Here is a 16,771-nt window from a genome sequence, read left to right as displayed (position 1 = left end):
AGTCAGAATAGAAACTGATCCCACTTTCATCTGAGTAGAACACATGTCTTGAAACAAATCAGCTTTAGTTAGCATTTAGCGCTAGTGGAGCTGTGTGACTCTATAAATCTGTCTGTATCAGTACTGTAAAAAGACTTCCCTCAGTGTTTGATCAGATCTACTTGTAAGTGTTGCACCTTCTTGTTCACAAGGTCTTTCCATATTCTTCACCCATCTAATCGCTGTCTTTTTCTGATGTTGTTTCATTAATTTAAAAAAACATTTCTTATCAATTTCAAGAACCTTTTTTAAGTTATTTTCCTCACAATGCTATATTTTTAGTATAAGCTGAAGTTTAACATGTTTCCTGACTGAAATTTAGCATTTTTAGAAAAGTTCTTTTTTAGCTACTTATAAACAGTTTTCCTTTTTGTTAGAACGGAAATATATTATTATAGACAAATGTGTCATATGTAAAAGGGTAAAAATTTCAATTTAAAACTCCGACATTAACATCGGAAAATTATCTGAAAAGCTCCTCCCTACTGATGTCACTGGTTGTGTTTCAGGCAGAGAAAAAGGCCAAACTGATGTCAGCGATGAACACAATGAAGGATCACGAGGAGGAGAATGAAATAGATACACCGAGAGAAGAAGTCTCAATAATCAAGCACCCTTTGCCTACAAGACAGCAACAGCCCCTTCAGCCCCAGACGCACACTCAGTCACAGCCTCAATATCAACAGCAATCACAGCCGTCGCTGACACTGCAACAAAAGCAAACACAGCAAAAACAACAACAGCATCAGCAGCATCCTCAGCAGCAGCAGCAGCAGCCTACTGACCCTGCCTCCCCTCCTGTGGCCACGACGCCCGAGCCAGTCGCCATCGGAGGTGGCGACAAGACTTCCCCTAAGTCTGCAGACACTGAGCCAGAGTATGATGTAAGACAATATTGAGTTGTATGTCCCCGAATTAATGTTTGACTGTTAGAAAAACTGGATTTCACAACAGAGATAACACTAGAAGAAAAGGGATTTATTTCAGAGTCAGGGTTAATCTGTATTGAGTAAAGCAGCAATTTGTGTTTAAGGGAATTATAACACCATTTTTGGGCAGCTTTTATGCCTTTATTTGAAGGGACAGTGCAGTTAAGTATGAAATCGGGGAGAATGACATGCAGGAAAGGAGTGGATCAGACTCAAACCCAGGCCAGGCCCTGCTAGGCCATCTAGAGCTCTTAAAGTTCATCCATCTTAAAGTTATTTCTGTTTATTAGACAGATCTGAAGAAAATCATGAGGTACATTCTTATTTCATAGATGTTCCAAAGCTATTTCTCATCCTGATTGTAATGATTCTATCTTGGACTGCTCCCTACACTCAACACCGATTGCAATAACAGAGATATTTTCCTCTTTATGAGGGTTCTTCTGGGTTTTTTTTTCTGTTCAAGGATTTTTCCTTTTCCCAACAAAAACAAACTTAGACAGACAGTGTTTAAAATGTTTTCCCAATAATGCCCAGACGTTAATGCAGAACGGATGGTTTGTCTTCTATTTTGGCGGCAGGACGGTCGTGGTTTTGGCATTGGCGAGCTGGTTTGGGGAAAGCTGCGAGGGTACTCGTGGTGGCCAGGCCGCATTGTATCCTGGTGGGTTACAGGACGGAGCAGAGCTGCTGAGGGAACCAGATGGGTCATGTGGTTTGGAGAAGATAAATTTTCAGTGGTGAGTACTTCAAGCCAACATAAACCATGCTGTCAGGTGATGTTTTCTTTTGCAGAAAGAAAGCAAAACAGCCTCCTGTTCATAGTGACAACCATTCACCCATAATAAGGTTTCTCGCCTAACTTCCAAAATTCAATCCTAAAATATTGGTAAAGCCCCCAGACACTATTTCCATTAATGAAATACTTTTAAAAAACAAAGTAAACAACTATTTTCTTTTCTTCTTTTCAGATTTGTGTAGAGAAACTTATGCCTTTAAGTTCCTTCACTAATGCCTTTCACCAACCAACTTACAACAAGCAGCCCACATACAAGAAAGCTATCTATGAAGTGCTACAGGTAAGCACGACCTGCATATTTATTCAATCTAATTGCCGCCTTGTTGAATAAATAAAGTGCTTTTTTTACGACAGGATCTTTATATAAGATAAAGTTTAAGTAGCCATTTAGTAGATATCTCTGTTCAGTTGTTATCACTATTCTCACAGAAGCAATTACCGGTAATCTTTTTTTTAGATTAAGGTGTCAATGCTGTCATTACAGGCGGCTAGCAGCCGGGCAGGCAAAGCCTTCAAGGCCTGCAACAACAGTGATCAGACAGAAACCTCCAAATCAGTGGAAATGCTGAACAAGCAGATGATTGACTGGGCTATGACAGGATTTCAGCCTACTGGACCCAAGGCCTTAGAGCCACCAGAGGGTAAGAGGAAGTCAACATTAACCCTTTTCACACATACGGAAATCTCCTGAAAAACTCCGGAGATTTGGCTACCCAGAGGTTCTTTAGGCTGTGTGAACGCAAACAGCCACATTTTTCGCGCAGAGTTTCTCCGGCCAGACCCCTAGTATTTTTTCGACAGAAAGTCCGAGTGAGCTGAAGTCTGAACGCGGCAGCATATACTCCGGAGATTTCAACTCGAGCCAATGGGAAGAGAATTACGTTTATATACAGTGACTGCCTAAAGTGTCTGCACACGACCTCTACGATCTCCGTGCACGTAATTAAGCGGCTGCATTATGTTTTCTGTTCGTCCGTATGTTGTTCTCCACTCTTTTGTGTATGTTGTCATTCCATTGGATTACACATAGCATTGATATAAAGGCAAATATTCTCATTATAACGTTGTGTAGCGGACTCTGTTGCTTCGGCCGCTACTTCCGCGTTGTTTATTTACGTCACGTCTTACCTCAGGAAATCCCCCGAGCCCCCTCCCCTCTGACAGGGATAGTCCCGCGCTGTGAGGAGCCTATGTGAACAGCTAGGTTGGGAGAATCTCCGGAGCGGTCCTCCTGTAATTATCTAGATATTATCCGGAATGCATATGTGAAAACGGCTATTGTGAAGCTTGATTTGTCGGACTTCTGTCTTACTATGTTGCAAGAAAGTAGGAAGCTTGACATTTATATTTCCAAGACTTTTCCCATGTGTCTCGTATCTTTGATTATCACAGATAAGTACCTCTTCGATGATTTTTGAATAATTCACAATGTCATAACGTTGCCGTTAATATTAATTATCTCTGATGTTGTGTTTCAGAGGAGCGTAACCCATACAAACAGGTTTACCCTGAGATGTGGGTGGAGCCTGAAGCAGCAGCCTATACGCCACCTCCAGCCAAAAAGCCTCGCAAAAGCACAGCAGAGAAACCCAAGGTCAAGGACATTGTCGATGAGAGGACACGAGGTAAGGTGCCTCATTTATTTGTTCAAATAGGAGTCATGAACTCTTAAGTCCGTCCCTTGGGGACGACTCAGCAGAGTTGTACATCAGAGTGAAGTGGTCACAGAAGAAAAGTGTAGACAAGTGGTCCATTAGAGTCACAGGTAGTGAGTGATGGGACAAGGCAGAAATGCTTGACCTGATACACTACAATGAGGTAGTGTCTTTTCTGACTCATTTGCACAGGTTTAACGGGTGCAAAAACCGCACAATCCTTTTGTGAATCAGGCCACATTTTTTAAAGCACTGACTTTCTAAACATGTAGTGTTTTTCTCTGCAAATGATCAGTGTACTGTATTTATGGCCGTTTAAAATGTACATGTATGTATTTTTAGTCATTCAAAACATCAGGTGTCTTTCCTAATCATATAAACAAAAGTAGTCAGCAGTTGCATAGTCTTTTGTCAAGAACGTAAATGTCCAAATTAAAAATTTTCACAGAGAACCTAGTTCCTAAAACGTACTCTGCTAGCTTGTAAAACAGGTGTCAAAAATAGCTAAAGTCTTGGATTTATGTGGAAGGTTTTATGATGATAATGTGAAGTGATCTATGTGAATGAATACCTGAAACCATGAAACTGAAATCAGAGGTTAAACTGAGAAAATAATAATTTAAACTCCAAATATGTATTTTGCAGTGGTAGATTTGGTTAACCTACATTCCTCACGAGTTGTTTCATGTGCTGCATTTTCAGAGCGACTTGTTCTTGAAGTGAGACAAAAGTGCCGCAGCATAGAGGGTAAGTGACGTGTCCTCTGTGTACTCTAGCTTATAGCAGCACCGGGGGGCCTCCCAGGGGAGAAACAAAGTTATGCCTTGATCTTGACAAGCCAAGCAGCAGAAATGTATGTGTCTTTGTTAATAAAAATGATAAGAGTAGAGACTGAAGAAAAACATTTCCATTATTCTTGGTGTTTTTCTAGCTCCCTTGTCAGTTCTCTCCAAACATACCAGCTAAGCTCATTTGATCTTCCCCTGCATCACTACTGTTCAAATAATTTCACTGCATTGTGAAGTTCAGAGCTTTTGATAGTGTTTACACCTCTCTGACCTCTGCCAGTTAAATACTGACACAACACACTTCTTTCTACAGACATCTGCATCTCCTGTGGAAGTCTGAATGTCAGCCGTGAGCACCCGCTGTTTGCTGGAGGAATGTGCCAGGGCTGTAAGGTAAGCTGAGATCGAGGTCAATAAAATTCTGGGACTCGACTCCAACTACTGTCTCGTAAAAAATCACAGCTCCCTTCAAAACAAATAACAAACTGCACTTATTTTAAACGGCACCTGACATGATACCTTAGCTGTTTTTTTTAACAGGAAACTGTTCGTTTCTGATTTATTCTATTTTGCTTCTTTTGTACAGAACTGCTTTCTAGAATGTGCATACCAATACGACGACGATGGTTACCAGTCATACTGCACTATCTGCTGCGGAGGACGAGAGGTGCTCATGTGTGGAAACAACAACTGTTGTCGGTGAGGGCTTTTTTCCGATTCTACTGTGTAATTGAAGAGGAAAATTAGGAGCCACAATGTCTTTACAGACAGTGGAAATGCTAGTTATGACTACATGTTGTTGACAGCGACGTAATATGCTGTGTGTGTGTTAGATGGTTAGCAGAATCATTGAATCTCATCAAACTATACGATTATGTTTCATCATAAAATATACTGTTTTTTATTTATCAGAATTTTCTGTAAATTTGCAAAAGAAAAAAGAGTATCAGGAAATGACTCTTTCCACTATGGTTATGCAGATATTTGGAGGCCATTGTTCATTTAAGGTTATAACAATTACATATTATTACAAGACTAGTATAGAGGATTAAAATGAATTTGGATCTGTTATTAAGATGCACAAACAGGAGGGAGACACCCAGTCTATTAGGAAACTAATAAAAAAAATGTTATTTGACTTTGGGATCTCAGCGAAAGCTGGGCAAACACTGTGTGATTTCAAGCTGATTTTGACCTGAGTTTTGAGTTGCACAACTGATTTTGAAGTTGGGCCGGGGGGCACATTGGTGCTGGTCCTGACCAGTCAGATGAATCTCTGGCATGTTTGATGTTTTGGTCATACTACTGCATACACTCGCACAGTTAGAGCAGAGCCACTGGCCGAATTCCCGACCTCAGGGGTTTTTATTTCCTGATGGCACCTGCGCAAACTGTCAGACATGGTCTGAAACCTGCATGGCATCAGCAGGCATGCTGATAAATGAGACTTCCCCCATATAAAATATTTCAACGAGAGAAACGTTGTCAGAAAACAGATGCGGGCCTCCAGCGGTCAGTGAATATTTGTTGGGATTTAGCTCAGTAGTTAACTTGTGTTTGTCTGTGACACTGGAAGTCTGTGCGTGTGACAGAGCAAGAGGAATTTTTATAGTGGTTGTATTTGAGCCGTGCATGAGGAAAATTAAATTAAGTGTTTTTCAGTTGTCTCATATGCGTTGCTATAGTCATGGGAGTTTTAGAAGGAAACTTAATTGACTATTGTCAATGCTCTGTCCCAATTTAACATTGCACTTACAGTGTACAGTGTGAGCACTTAGATTGCGCTTGACAATCAGATCTTACAGTATAAGCACATACATCGTGAGCTTTGGTCGTGCATCATAAACGATTCACTCGTACGGTGTGAGATGACATTCTACCAAGACCTTTACACAATCATACAGTGTATTTCGAGCCTAAGCCTGTAACAGAAATGTATTTGTACAAAATAAGGGGCGATCCATCTTCCATATCACCTTTTAATTGACTGAGCGTAGTTTCTTGGGATGCTTCTGTATCCTGCATTCATCCAGTGTTTTAAATCAGTTTTTTTTATTTTCCTGGAGGCCATAGCATATCAATAACTTTTAACAGTAACAAAACTATCCAACTTCCAAAACTTTGACCCATGGTGACCTGACTAATGTACGACTACTTTGCCATATATCATGTTGAAGAGTTTCCTCCTCTGATGTTCCCTTCTAGCACAAAACATATTTCATGAGTTCCATTGTAAAGAATCTTATTTGAGTATGATGATATTTATAGTATTTCATGTTTCATTTATGTATGCTTTATATTTTGTAAGCTGCCTTTCCCTTTCTTTTAAGAATTAAGTACTTTCCACCTATAGTACGTTTCCCTTTATAATAAATAATAATACAGTTTTTCTGCTCTCTGGGCCTTTACTGTTATAAGTTATAACCTATAAAACTGTTGGTTAAATTTTAAAATTGCTAATGTGTGTGGCCAACTCATTCAATTATCTACATCTTTCAATAAACAGTTGTTTTTCGACCACAGGTAGCATGACCCTATCATCACTGCACATCACTGCATATATAATAGAGGCATTATAGCGGTTTCATAAATCTTAAAGCAGTGATGTTATCTGCTATCATGGTGGTCCACTGGACCTCCATGAATATTTGATCACACATGATATATAGTGTGGTTGTATGACAGTTGAATAGGCCACTGATAGCAATAAACAGAGTGAGGTCTGTATCCTCACACAGCCAGACTACCAGAGTAAAGCCTAGAAAAATTCCCCCGAGAACAGATTTAGCCTTGTCAGTACACATGTAGGAGCAATCAGAAAACAATAGCTTGCTGTCTGTTTAGATGATGCCGTTTGACATTTGGATGGCATTTGGATGACAACTCCCTGCCACTCAAAACTCTCAAACCTCATTTAAAACCACTCAATCTGGGCTTTGTAGATAAAAACAAAGGCTGGTAATGCAAATGTTATGCCAAGTGACAGGAGAACATCTGTCATATTTTCAGAAAATATGGCATTTCCTCTTTATAGTTTTCTATAATTGTTTCCAGTTAGTTTAAAAACATTTTAATTCATATATCAGAATCAGAAATACTTTAGATTTATCAGCAGGGGGATTCGGGCATTACATTTGCTCTGATACAAAATAAAGGGGTAGCTATATAAAGCAGTATGAATATAAATAAAACAAGATTTGTTTTGGGGTTCGGTGCCTCACTCAACGGCATCTCGGCAGTGCTCAGGAAGTGGAGTGGCACCTCTCCAGCTACCTATATTCTATATATTCTGTATTGCACATTGTGTTCTTGAACAAAGTGTTGATGGGTTCAGATTCAACGGAGTTACTGAGTTTACTGAGTTACAGCTATGAAGGGTGAAATGCGTTAGGCAGGGCCAGACAGTGTCTGACTCTCAGAGGGAGGAGTAGTAAAGTCTGATGGTCACAGGCAGGAATTACTTCCTGCTGATTTTGTGGTTGAGTCCTTTTCTCTGACACCACCATCAGAGAGTCAGGTTCAAGCCCTACTATGTCACTTGCCCTTCAGATCAGTTTGTTGAGTCTGCCTCCTGAGCCTGCTGCCACAGCACACAACAGCAAATAGGATAGCACTGGCCACCGCAGACCATAAAAGATCCCAAGCACTGTCCTGCAGATGTTACAGGACTAGACCTCAGCCTCCTCAGGAAGTAGAGGTGAATGTGATTTTGTCTTGCAAACAAAGACTATAATGAAAGAAGTAGAAATTGTGAGAGAATACTGCCAGGCCAGATCACCTTGGTTTGTCATCAGGTGGATTTGTTTAAGAAACATACTCTGCTGTAATCAGAACAGTTGTTTCATGGCTTTGATAAAATAATTAGTCTGGAACAAATGTTGATGCTGACATGAAACTACTCAACGCTATCTTAGATACTAACTAGAGTGGATAGATATCATAAAGTGTACTAATACATTTTTTTGCTTGTGTTCAGGTGTTTCTGTGTGGAGTGTGTCAACCTCCTTGTCGGTCAAGGTGCTGCCCACACAGCCATCAAAGAGGACCCGTGGAACTGCTACATGTGTGGTCAGAAGAGTGTACATGGTCTTTTGTTGCGTCGCACTGACTGGCCCAACCGTCTCCAGCACTTCTTTGCAAATAATCATGACCAAGATTTTGTGAGTAATGCACTTTTAATCCTGAAATCCTACGATTTTTTGGGGGTTTTCTCATTTTCTGAATACCATCTTAACATTCAGTCTCTGTGTGTTTCAGGAAGCACCAAAGCTTTACCCCCCAGTCATGGTGGAGAAGAGGAAGCCCATTCGTGTCCTGTCTCTATTTGACGGCATAGCAACAGGTTAGAGAACAACTGAAGCACCTTTATTTGATCAAAGTATGTTGGATATGACACAATTTACACCAAATGCCCACTTTCTTTAAAAATGCAACCTTTTCATTGTATTTTTAAAGAAACATTTCAGTTTTAAAAAAATCATTAATCCTCCTATTTGACTGACATCTTGTTATGATAAAAACTTTTACAAGATCTTAATAATAATAAATTAAGTTTTTATATTTTACATTGCATTCCCAGTATTTTTTTCAAAATTTCTCTCAGAATATCTTCATAATGTATGAGTTTAACAGTCTAAATATGACTCATATTCTCATATTGATGATGTGATGTACTGTACTGTACTGAATGCATCAGTTACTGTATGACTATCAAGTCGTGGATTTGAATGTTACTTTCAGTGATACATGTAGCATAGGGCTTTCCCTTTATTTAGATATAGCCAAAGACCTACACTTTAGTTTTATGGTTTGTTTCATTGTATCAGACACAGCTGCCGGTTATTGGATTAAGTAACAATGTGAAGGATTTGTCCTTATTCTGTCTGACACTCTGACCCTTTTCTGTGCAGGGTTGTTGGTGCTAAGAGAACTTGGAATCCAAGTGGATCGCTACATAGCTTCTGAAGTGTGTGAAGACTCCATCACTGTGGGGATCGTCCGGCATCAGGGTCGCATCATGTATGTTGGTGATGTGAGGACCGTCACTCGCAAACATGTGAGTTTCATTTGTTTTTCTGAGTGTTGTGTGAAGTGTGCATGGTGTTTTACGTGCATACAGCGAGTTGGCTCTGTGCTTAGCTGACACTTTCTAAGACCAGGCAAACTAGATTTATTTATTTTTTCTCTTGAAAAGTTTCCAGTCTTTATGCAGTTTGTGTAGAAAAGCAAAACCAAGCTGAAGGCAACCCTTTTACAACAGCTGAGTGAAAGCAAACTCCAGCAGAATGCAGTCAACCTCAGCTGAGATGTGGCGATGACAACTGAAGTGGCTGATAAAAATAATATTTACTATTTCTCACATTACATCACACTCTGCTGTTTTTGCTCGTTTTTTTTCTCTGGCACTGGCAATGCTGCAGAAGCTGGTTGATTTTGTGATGTTGCTGAAACTTTACTATGTGTGATTTTAATCTAAGAAATGCCCTGTTATAGGTATATGTTTCATGGTTATCAACAATAGAGCTCCTGTATACATTCAGATACAATGGGGACATTATATGTTTTTCCAGCTGGAAATGTTGACATTATGCGGGATCCCTTTGGTTTGACAACAGGGAGCTCTTTTGGATTTTCAAAATTTTCTGTTGTTTTTTAGCTCTGCAGAGACTAAACAAATGTTGCTTTAATCATGGACACTGTGTACTGTATGGTATCTGATAGCTGCATGACTGTCATACGACTGCCTCTCGTATTAGTCACGGACTACTTTGCTTTAGAGAAATATTAATTAGCTTGTGACCTTATTTTAAACAGTACCCTCTTTATATCCGTCTGATGACATGTTGTTGACAGCTGGAGGGGGGCACGCATGAAAGATCTCTTGTGGGGCATGAATCTTTGTCTGCACATATTAATTTTAAATCTTGATAACAGACTAACAGGATAGTTTATACAGAGGACTTTTGGTATCAACACGTGTGTAGGCCTGTTCTGTTGGGATGTTTAAAATAATGTTAAGATTATACCAGAGAGGAGACATTTATCAGTGGTTAAGGTTAATGAAAATTGGACTGCTAGTTCATTCATATCAACTTCATACATTTCTGAACTTCAAAATCCATACTTTACCTTTGAAAGCCCCAGACATCTGAAAATGTATCCCCACACTTCCTCTAACTTCAAGGGTATGAACCGATTAAAAGTAGAGACTGGAGACTACGACAAAATAAATACTTTTTTTTAGCTCTAAATCATCAACTAGATGTTACAAGTGGAACTGAACTGGTTCTATCTTGTATAAAGTATGGGGTGAACAAAATGGCTGAGAGTTGGAATACTGATCATTTTATCTTACAGCACATCATCTAGACAGCCTCGGTCTGTGTTTCTAAATGTATCTTATCTCTATGCAGATACATGAGTGGGGCCCTTTTGACCTAGTTATTGGTGGAAGTCCATGCAATGACCTCTCTATAGTCAACCCTGCGAGAAAAGGTCTGTATGGTAGGTCAATTTTAACTGTTACATGTTTCTTTGTAATGTTTCACATTAATGATGGTTATATGAGTCAAAGTATAATCAGTATGTTCTCTCACTGACAGTCAGCAGTGTTTAATGACTGTTTCTGTCCAACAGAGGGCACTGGTCGCCTCTTCTTTGAGTTTTACCGGCTGCTTCACGAGGCTCGGCCCAAGGACGGAGATGACCGGCCTTTCTTCTGGCTCTTTGAAAACGTGGTTGCCATGGGTGTCAGTGATAAGAGGGACATATCTCGCTTTTTAGAGGTCAGCCTTTCTCTGTCGACTGGATTTGATGCTGAATAATTCATTTATCTTATCCTACAGGTCATAACTGGTTCATGTAAAGACTGTAGTAAATATATATGTAGTTTCTGTTCATACACATGGTTTTGTGGATTATGAATGCCCCCTTGTGGCAATAATGTATTATCTTTAGACACTACTTGTTAGACTATTCCTTTCATGATGTTACAGCTTCAATGTGCCAAATCTTTGATTTAGTCAGTGAAAAACATACAAGAACTTGTTTTAATACCAATGATGTTTCTTTGTGATATCCTGTGAGTGCAACAGTAGTTTACCTTGCTTCTTCATCTGACTGGTGTCTTGTCCTCTCTGTTTTATTTTGATTTCAGTGTAACCCAGTGATGATCGATGCCAAGGAGGTGTCTGCTGCCCACCGTGCCCGCTACTTCTGGGGTAACCTTCCTGGCATGAACAGGTTGGTGTGTGAATGGTGAGGGAAGCAGCAGCCTGTGACAGACAAAAGGGACAGGGACATTAAAGGAAGCCCATTGCAAAGTTAAGATAGTGACCATGCCAGTCATTCATCAACTAAATAAATGAATCACATATTTTTAGATATGTCTTTTGGTTGTCCTTACAACCAGCAACAGAAAAACCTCCTTAAGAATCACAATATTGAACCAATCAGATCTCTAAACTCCTTAACCTTTGTATGTCCATTAAAACCTGCTGTAGTTCTAAAATGAAGTGTGAGTCAGGCCTACACTGGAACTGACCTTTGTGGCTATTTAAGGTGGAAATTGAAATTACTAGTACCGTACTCTTTTATTCCTTAATGAAATTGGCAGAAAAAAAAACCAATGCAGCTACGCATCTCCATCTTTAATCTAACTGATTTACTCAAATAAAATTTGTCACTGAGGACACTTGGAATGGCATCCATCTCAATCAAAAGTCTACATGATCTAAAGGTAAAACGGGTGCTGTACCTTTGCCAAGCATTATAGTTGTTACAATGCTAATTATACAATATGTCTTAATATAAACTGTGTTTCTTCTTTTTTCTCCTTTTCAGGCCTTTGTCTGCTATGTACAATGACAGGGTAGACCTCCAGGACTGTTTAGAGCATGGCAGAACAGCTAAGGTACTTGTGTAATACTTTGGTATAACAATCACTTTAGGAAATGACAAAATTATGTCAAATCTCTTTAATGTGCTGTATGCAACTGTGGAATTTCACCTTACATGTTTACATCACTTACATTACATTGATTGAGCAGAGGCATTTGTTCAAAATGACCAGCAGTAGGTGCATTCAATAAACCGTTTGCAGACACACTCGTGTGTCCTCTTAGCCTTTAGAACAATGGAAAACAATTTGTGAAAATCAGACTTGTAATTCTAATCTTAAAAATAGCAGATAAATGAATAAATATTAGAAAAAAAGAAACTATATTTGAGTTGCTCCTTCAAAGCAGGGATAAACTACTTTACACACTGGCGACTCCTAGTGGCAGCAAAATGTAACAGTTCGAAAGTCAGTGCTAAGAATTTATCACCACATATAAACCTCATGTGAAACAACAACCCATCTGAACTGTTATGAAATGTGTCCAATTTTCCAAACCGTTCTTCATTTATAGATGACAAAAAGCTATGCATACTCACTGACTAATACATTCTTTTTTTGTTACTTTTATTCTCCGTCAGTTTGAGAAGGTGAGGACCATCACCACCAGGTCTAATTCCATCAAGCAGGGCAAGGACCAGCACTTCCCTGTCAACATGAATGAAAAGGAAGACATCCTCTGGTGCACTGAGATGGAGAGGTATGTCATCATGAAGATTGTCCTTTAAACTACCTGTCACAGCTCTGTTAGCGAACAAAATCTCAATGTTATCCTCTCATGTCTTCCCCCTTTCCGCTACCGTCCTGTCTGTCTTTTTGTGTCTGCTGGTCTGGCTGTTTTTTCTCTGTCAGGATCTTTGGTTTCCCAGTCCATTATACTGATGTCTCCAACATGAGCCGGCTGGCGAGGCAGAGGCTCCTGGGCCGATCATGGAGCGTCCCGGTTATCCGCCACCTGTTTGCACCACTCAAAGATTACTTTGCCTGTGCTTGAGCAACGGGGGAAACTCACTTTGAACCATTTAGGAACTACAACTGTATGTTGTGACTAGAAATAAGAGCCTTGATCCTCAAATTATACTCTTTGTATAATTTGTAAGCAAAACATTGACGTAGATTTCACATTTTTTCTTGTATTTGAATTGTAATTCTTATTCTATTTAATTTTGATATGTCATTTTACCTTTTAGCAGTGTTATCAAGTATTGTTGATTTGTTTGTGCAAGCTATACTTGAGACTATGCTTTCTTCTCAAGACACTGAGATAGAAAAGTGCTAGACTTGTACTTTAAAAGCGTTGGAAAAGACCCGAGGGATAGGAAACAGTTAGGAAATCTGTGAAATGTTTCTGCTGTGTGAGCTTCCGGCTACTGAGCCTCACAGGTGTGGAGAGGAAGGGGATTTTTCTTCAGTGTCAGGAGAGCAGTGTCTCTAAGAATCCAAAACACCAGATCACATATACCTCTTTGTTTACAGTTTCTATACATAACTGAAGGTAATAATGGTACTACTGTAAAATGGTTACAATACCATGGTGCTTCAAGATGATTTGAAACTTCATCACCCATGTGGCGGTCCAACTTTAGTCAAATACTAACTCTTTAACCTGTTGCTGGAATATGTTGTGTTTTCCTTTTTTTCTCAGATTTTTTACACACAAAAATCTGTCGTTTTTGTTTGTTTGTTTTTTTTTCCTGTTAAATTCACTTCTAAAGGAACTGACTGCAAAATATCCTCTTATCTGCATATTACATATTTTATACACTTTCTACTGGTGCTCATTTATTCACTCAGCCTTGCTACGTTCAGACTCAACGTCTGAATCTGCACAAAAAAAGTGAAGCTAGCCACATGGGATATGATGTTTTCTGTCATTTGTTTAGAAATGAAAACTTTAGATCAACGTCTGTGAAACTACATTTTTTCTAGTTTCATCCTGACCAATGACATTACTGTACAACTGTTATAGCAAGTGTGGTCGTTAGAGGGAGAGAGGTTGACCAGGCCGGGTGGCTCTGCTCCTCAGCTTCCACTTCTGCAAACTGTAAAAACTGTCAGGTGCAAATCTTCAACAATATGGTGCGGCTTCACAAAGTTCTTCTACCTTTTTATAGCAATTTTGTGCTGTTTTATCAACATTATAAAGCACTTTTATATGTATACTTTCTTTTTTTCTTGATATTTTTTTAAAAAGGATATTGGTTTTTGTGAATTGTTTTTTCGTTTCGTTTTATGATGTGAAATGATCTACCCTCGTGTAATACTTTTTTGTATACAGTAGGGCTGTGCCAATAGAAGTGAAAGAATGGATTTTGATATGTGAAACCCATGTTATTTCAGTGTACAGTAGATGGATTGACATTTGGATCCCTAAACACCCCCCCCCCCCCCCTCCCTCCATTATCCATATTGTTCTCTATTTTAGAGCAGCAATTCAGTATGTTGCTTCCTGGATTCAAAGAATGTCTATTTCCATTAAGATTGTAAAATGTGAGGCACAGTTAGGGAACTATGTCATGTGCTCTGTATAATATTTTGTCCCTTGTGAAGGACATTTCCCTGAAAATAGTAGTCGTCATGTTGACAAATTTAAGTGCTGATCCAAATATGGATTATATTCACAAACTAAATTCTCTTGATTGTAACCTCTAAGCTAAATATGGAGGATTTAGGCTGCGGTTTGTCAAAACAAAAAACTGACACAGTGTATGACAAAGACGTCAGCACTCAAAGACTAAAGAGGGTAATAAAAACAGATTCTATCGTCTATATCATATTTAAGATTGAAAATTTGAAATTGAATTTCTTATTGTAATTAATTTCGTAAGTGACCTTATTGCCATCATTTTTGTCCATGCACATTGGGCTCAATATGAGCTCTTGTGCTTTGTGATAATTTAAACAGATGTTATTTCCCCCCTCCTTCTAGAATACTTAACATCCCCTCATGTTTGTACATTCTGTACATAGAGTTTTCTGGTTGCTGTTTTTCATCTTTTTTTATTACTTATGAGATGTACAAATATAATTCTTTGCTAATATATATATCATCAAATTAGGACAATTTTTAGGTTCAAAATGAAAAAAATCAAGTGACAAATTTGATTCAAAACTTGCTTTGAGCAATAGATGTAGGGAGACTCCAAGTCGACTTTATCGTACTGATTTGTTTGTGTCAAGTGAATCCAGACCTAATGTCATGTGATCTTAATAGTGGCCTATGGACAGCTTTAAGATGAACGCTCTCAACTTCACTGCACAGCCCTACAAGGTGGTGTTTTGTTCTTTTGCTTCGGTTTCCTTTAGTAAGACTTCAAAACGAGGGATTGTAGGTGTTTCCAATGGTGCTAACCTTTTATCTAATCAAGACAAATATATTTGATTGGAAGAGAAATAAACATGTCTATACAATGACTGTTTTAAGTTCCTCGTAGTAACTGAAAGACCTATTATTTCACTCATATAAATATATTAACAAAGGCATTTTAACTTTGTACTTGAAAAAATAAGAATAACAAATAATGAAAGGTTTCCTATATTGTTTTAGACTAGAGATTGCTGTAGTTGGTGCTTATCTGTGGGAAAATCGTGTGAGAAAAAAAACGGTAATAACTTTTACTGTAGCATAATGTATGCTTAATGCGCATTGCTTCTTAATCTTACATTCCACGCCGTACTATTCTCCATGTCTGTTTTCAAAATGTTGTTTTGAAAGGATGAATTTGAACTTCTATCAGAAACAACATTTGAGTTTTACTATTAAACGCAGGTCAATGATTCTATATTCGGTGAAACTGTTGGCACTCTGTGACTTTCTTTCTGTCATAACTGTTCATGGCCTATACGCTTTTCCTCAAGACCAGTTCGTACAGCAAATGTAGCAGTCATTCTCCACTTTGACCCCCCCATCCAATTCCCCCACCCCCATACTTATGTTTAGTGTCCAGAGAGAAGATAAAGGCTCCGTATGTACTTGTGCTGGAGAACACTTGAATAAATGTATTGTTTTTGTGCAAAAAAGTCACATTCCTGTCCTGTTTTTATTCATATTTTTTAAAAGACATCTAGTTGCAGCTGAAAACGTGCTTCTTTAGTTGACATGTTATCTGACTTTAGGGTTTTGGGCTACAACTAAAACCACACTTATTATTTTATAATGTAATAAGTAACACTTTTCCCTACTATTACAGTTTAAAGTGTCACAGTTACAACCACCTTTTTTCATTATTATCATGCACATTTGCATCATGAAGACATTTCAGTTTTATAATATGAAATAGTATTTATAAATCATGACTTATAAATGTTTAATTAAGATGTAATAAATAATAATTTTAAGATTTTTATAATGGCCAAAAAAACTAAAGGATGGCTCTGTACGATAAATATAATTTGGAGCTATTTCCCCATGATTACTGTCCATTGAATGAGAAACAACGACAGGAGATAAATATAGGGCGTTAAAGAAATAATTGATTAGAAAAAATACTGGATTAAATGACACATGGTCTCCTTATAATTATAATATTCGGACACCCCCACATCCAACCATTATAAATCTACCAGGGCTATGCTTCTAATTGTCAGGGGGGCTGATAAATGAGATGAGCATATTGATATTCAGTTCTTCTTCCATGCCATCATGCCCTCCAGCGGGGGATTTG

General features: G+C 38.6%; 1 protein-coding gene across 7 annotated transcripts in view; it reads left to right on the top strand.

Moving 5' to 3' along the window:
- LOC132993816 (DNA (cytosine-5)-methyltransferase 3A-like) overlaps positions 1-16,131 on the top strand; it is a 43,772-nt gene extending 27,641 nt beyond the window's left edge. For 3 of the 7 annotated variants that reach the window (XM_061063875.1, XM_061063869.1, XM_061063870.1), the window contains 17 exons: positions 549-923; positions 1,550-1,708; positions 1,940-2,047; positions 2,252-2,408; positions 3,246-3,392; positions 4,125-4,169; positions 4,524-4,603; positions 4,797-4,909; positions 8,187-8,370; positions 8,468-8,552; positions 9,121-9,266; positions 10,624-10,714; positions 10,847-10,995; positions 11,367-11,467; positions 12,053-12,122; positions 12,689-12,807; positions 12,960-16,131. In XM_061063875.1, the coding sequence (XP_060919858.1) occupies positions 549-923; positions 1,550-1,708; positions 1,940-2,047; positions 2,252-2,408; positions 3,246-3,392; positions 4,125-4,169; positions 4,524-4,603; positions 4,797-4,909; positions 8,187-8,370; positions 8,468-8,552; positions 9,121-9,266; positions 10,624-10,714; positions 10,847-10,995; positions 11,367-11,467; positions 12,053-12,122; positions 12,689-12,807; positions 12,960-13,101 (2,271 nt within the window). In that variant the 3' untranslated portion in view covers positions 13,102-16,131. The remainder of the gene's footprint in view (positions 1-548; positions 924-1,549; positions 1,709-1,939; positions 2,048-2,251; positions 2,409-3,245; positions 3,393-4,124; positions 4,170-4,523; positions 4,604-4,796; positions 4,910-8,186; positions 8,371-8,467; positions 8,553-9,120; positions 9,267-10,623; positions 10,715-10,846; positions 10,996-11,366; positions 11,468-12,052; positions 12,123-12,688; positions 12,808-12,959) is intronic. The other 4 variants (XM_061063876.1, XM_061063873.1, XM_061063874.1 and 1 more) reach the window with 3 other exon arrangements.
- Positions 16,132-16,771: the final 640 nt, after the last annotated feature.

This window comes from Labrus mixtus, chromosome 18 (assembly GCF_963584025.1).
Source record: "Labrus mixtus chromosome 18, fLabMix1.1, whole genome shotgun sequence".
Classification (NCBI taxonomy): domain Eukaryota; kingdom Metazoa; phylum Chordata; class Actinopteri; order Labriformes; family Labridae; genus Labrus; species Labrus mixtus.
Note: the sequence above shows the minus strand (reverse complement) of the source record. Positions and strands in the feature narration are given on the sequence as shown.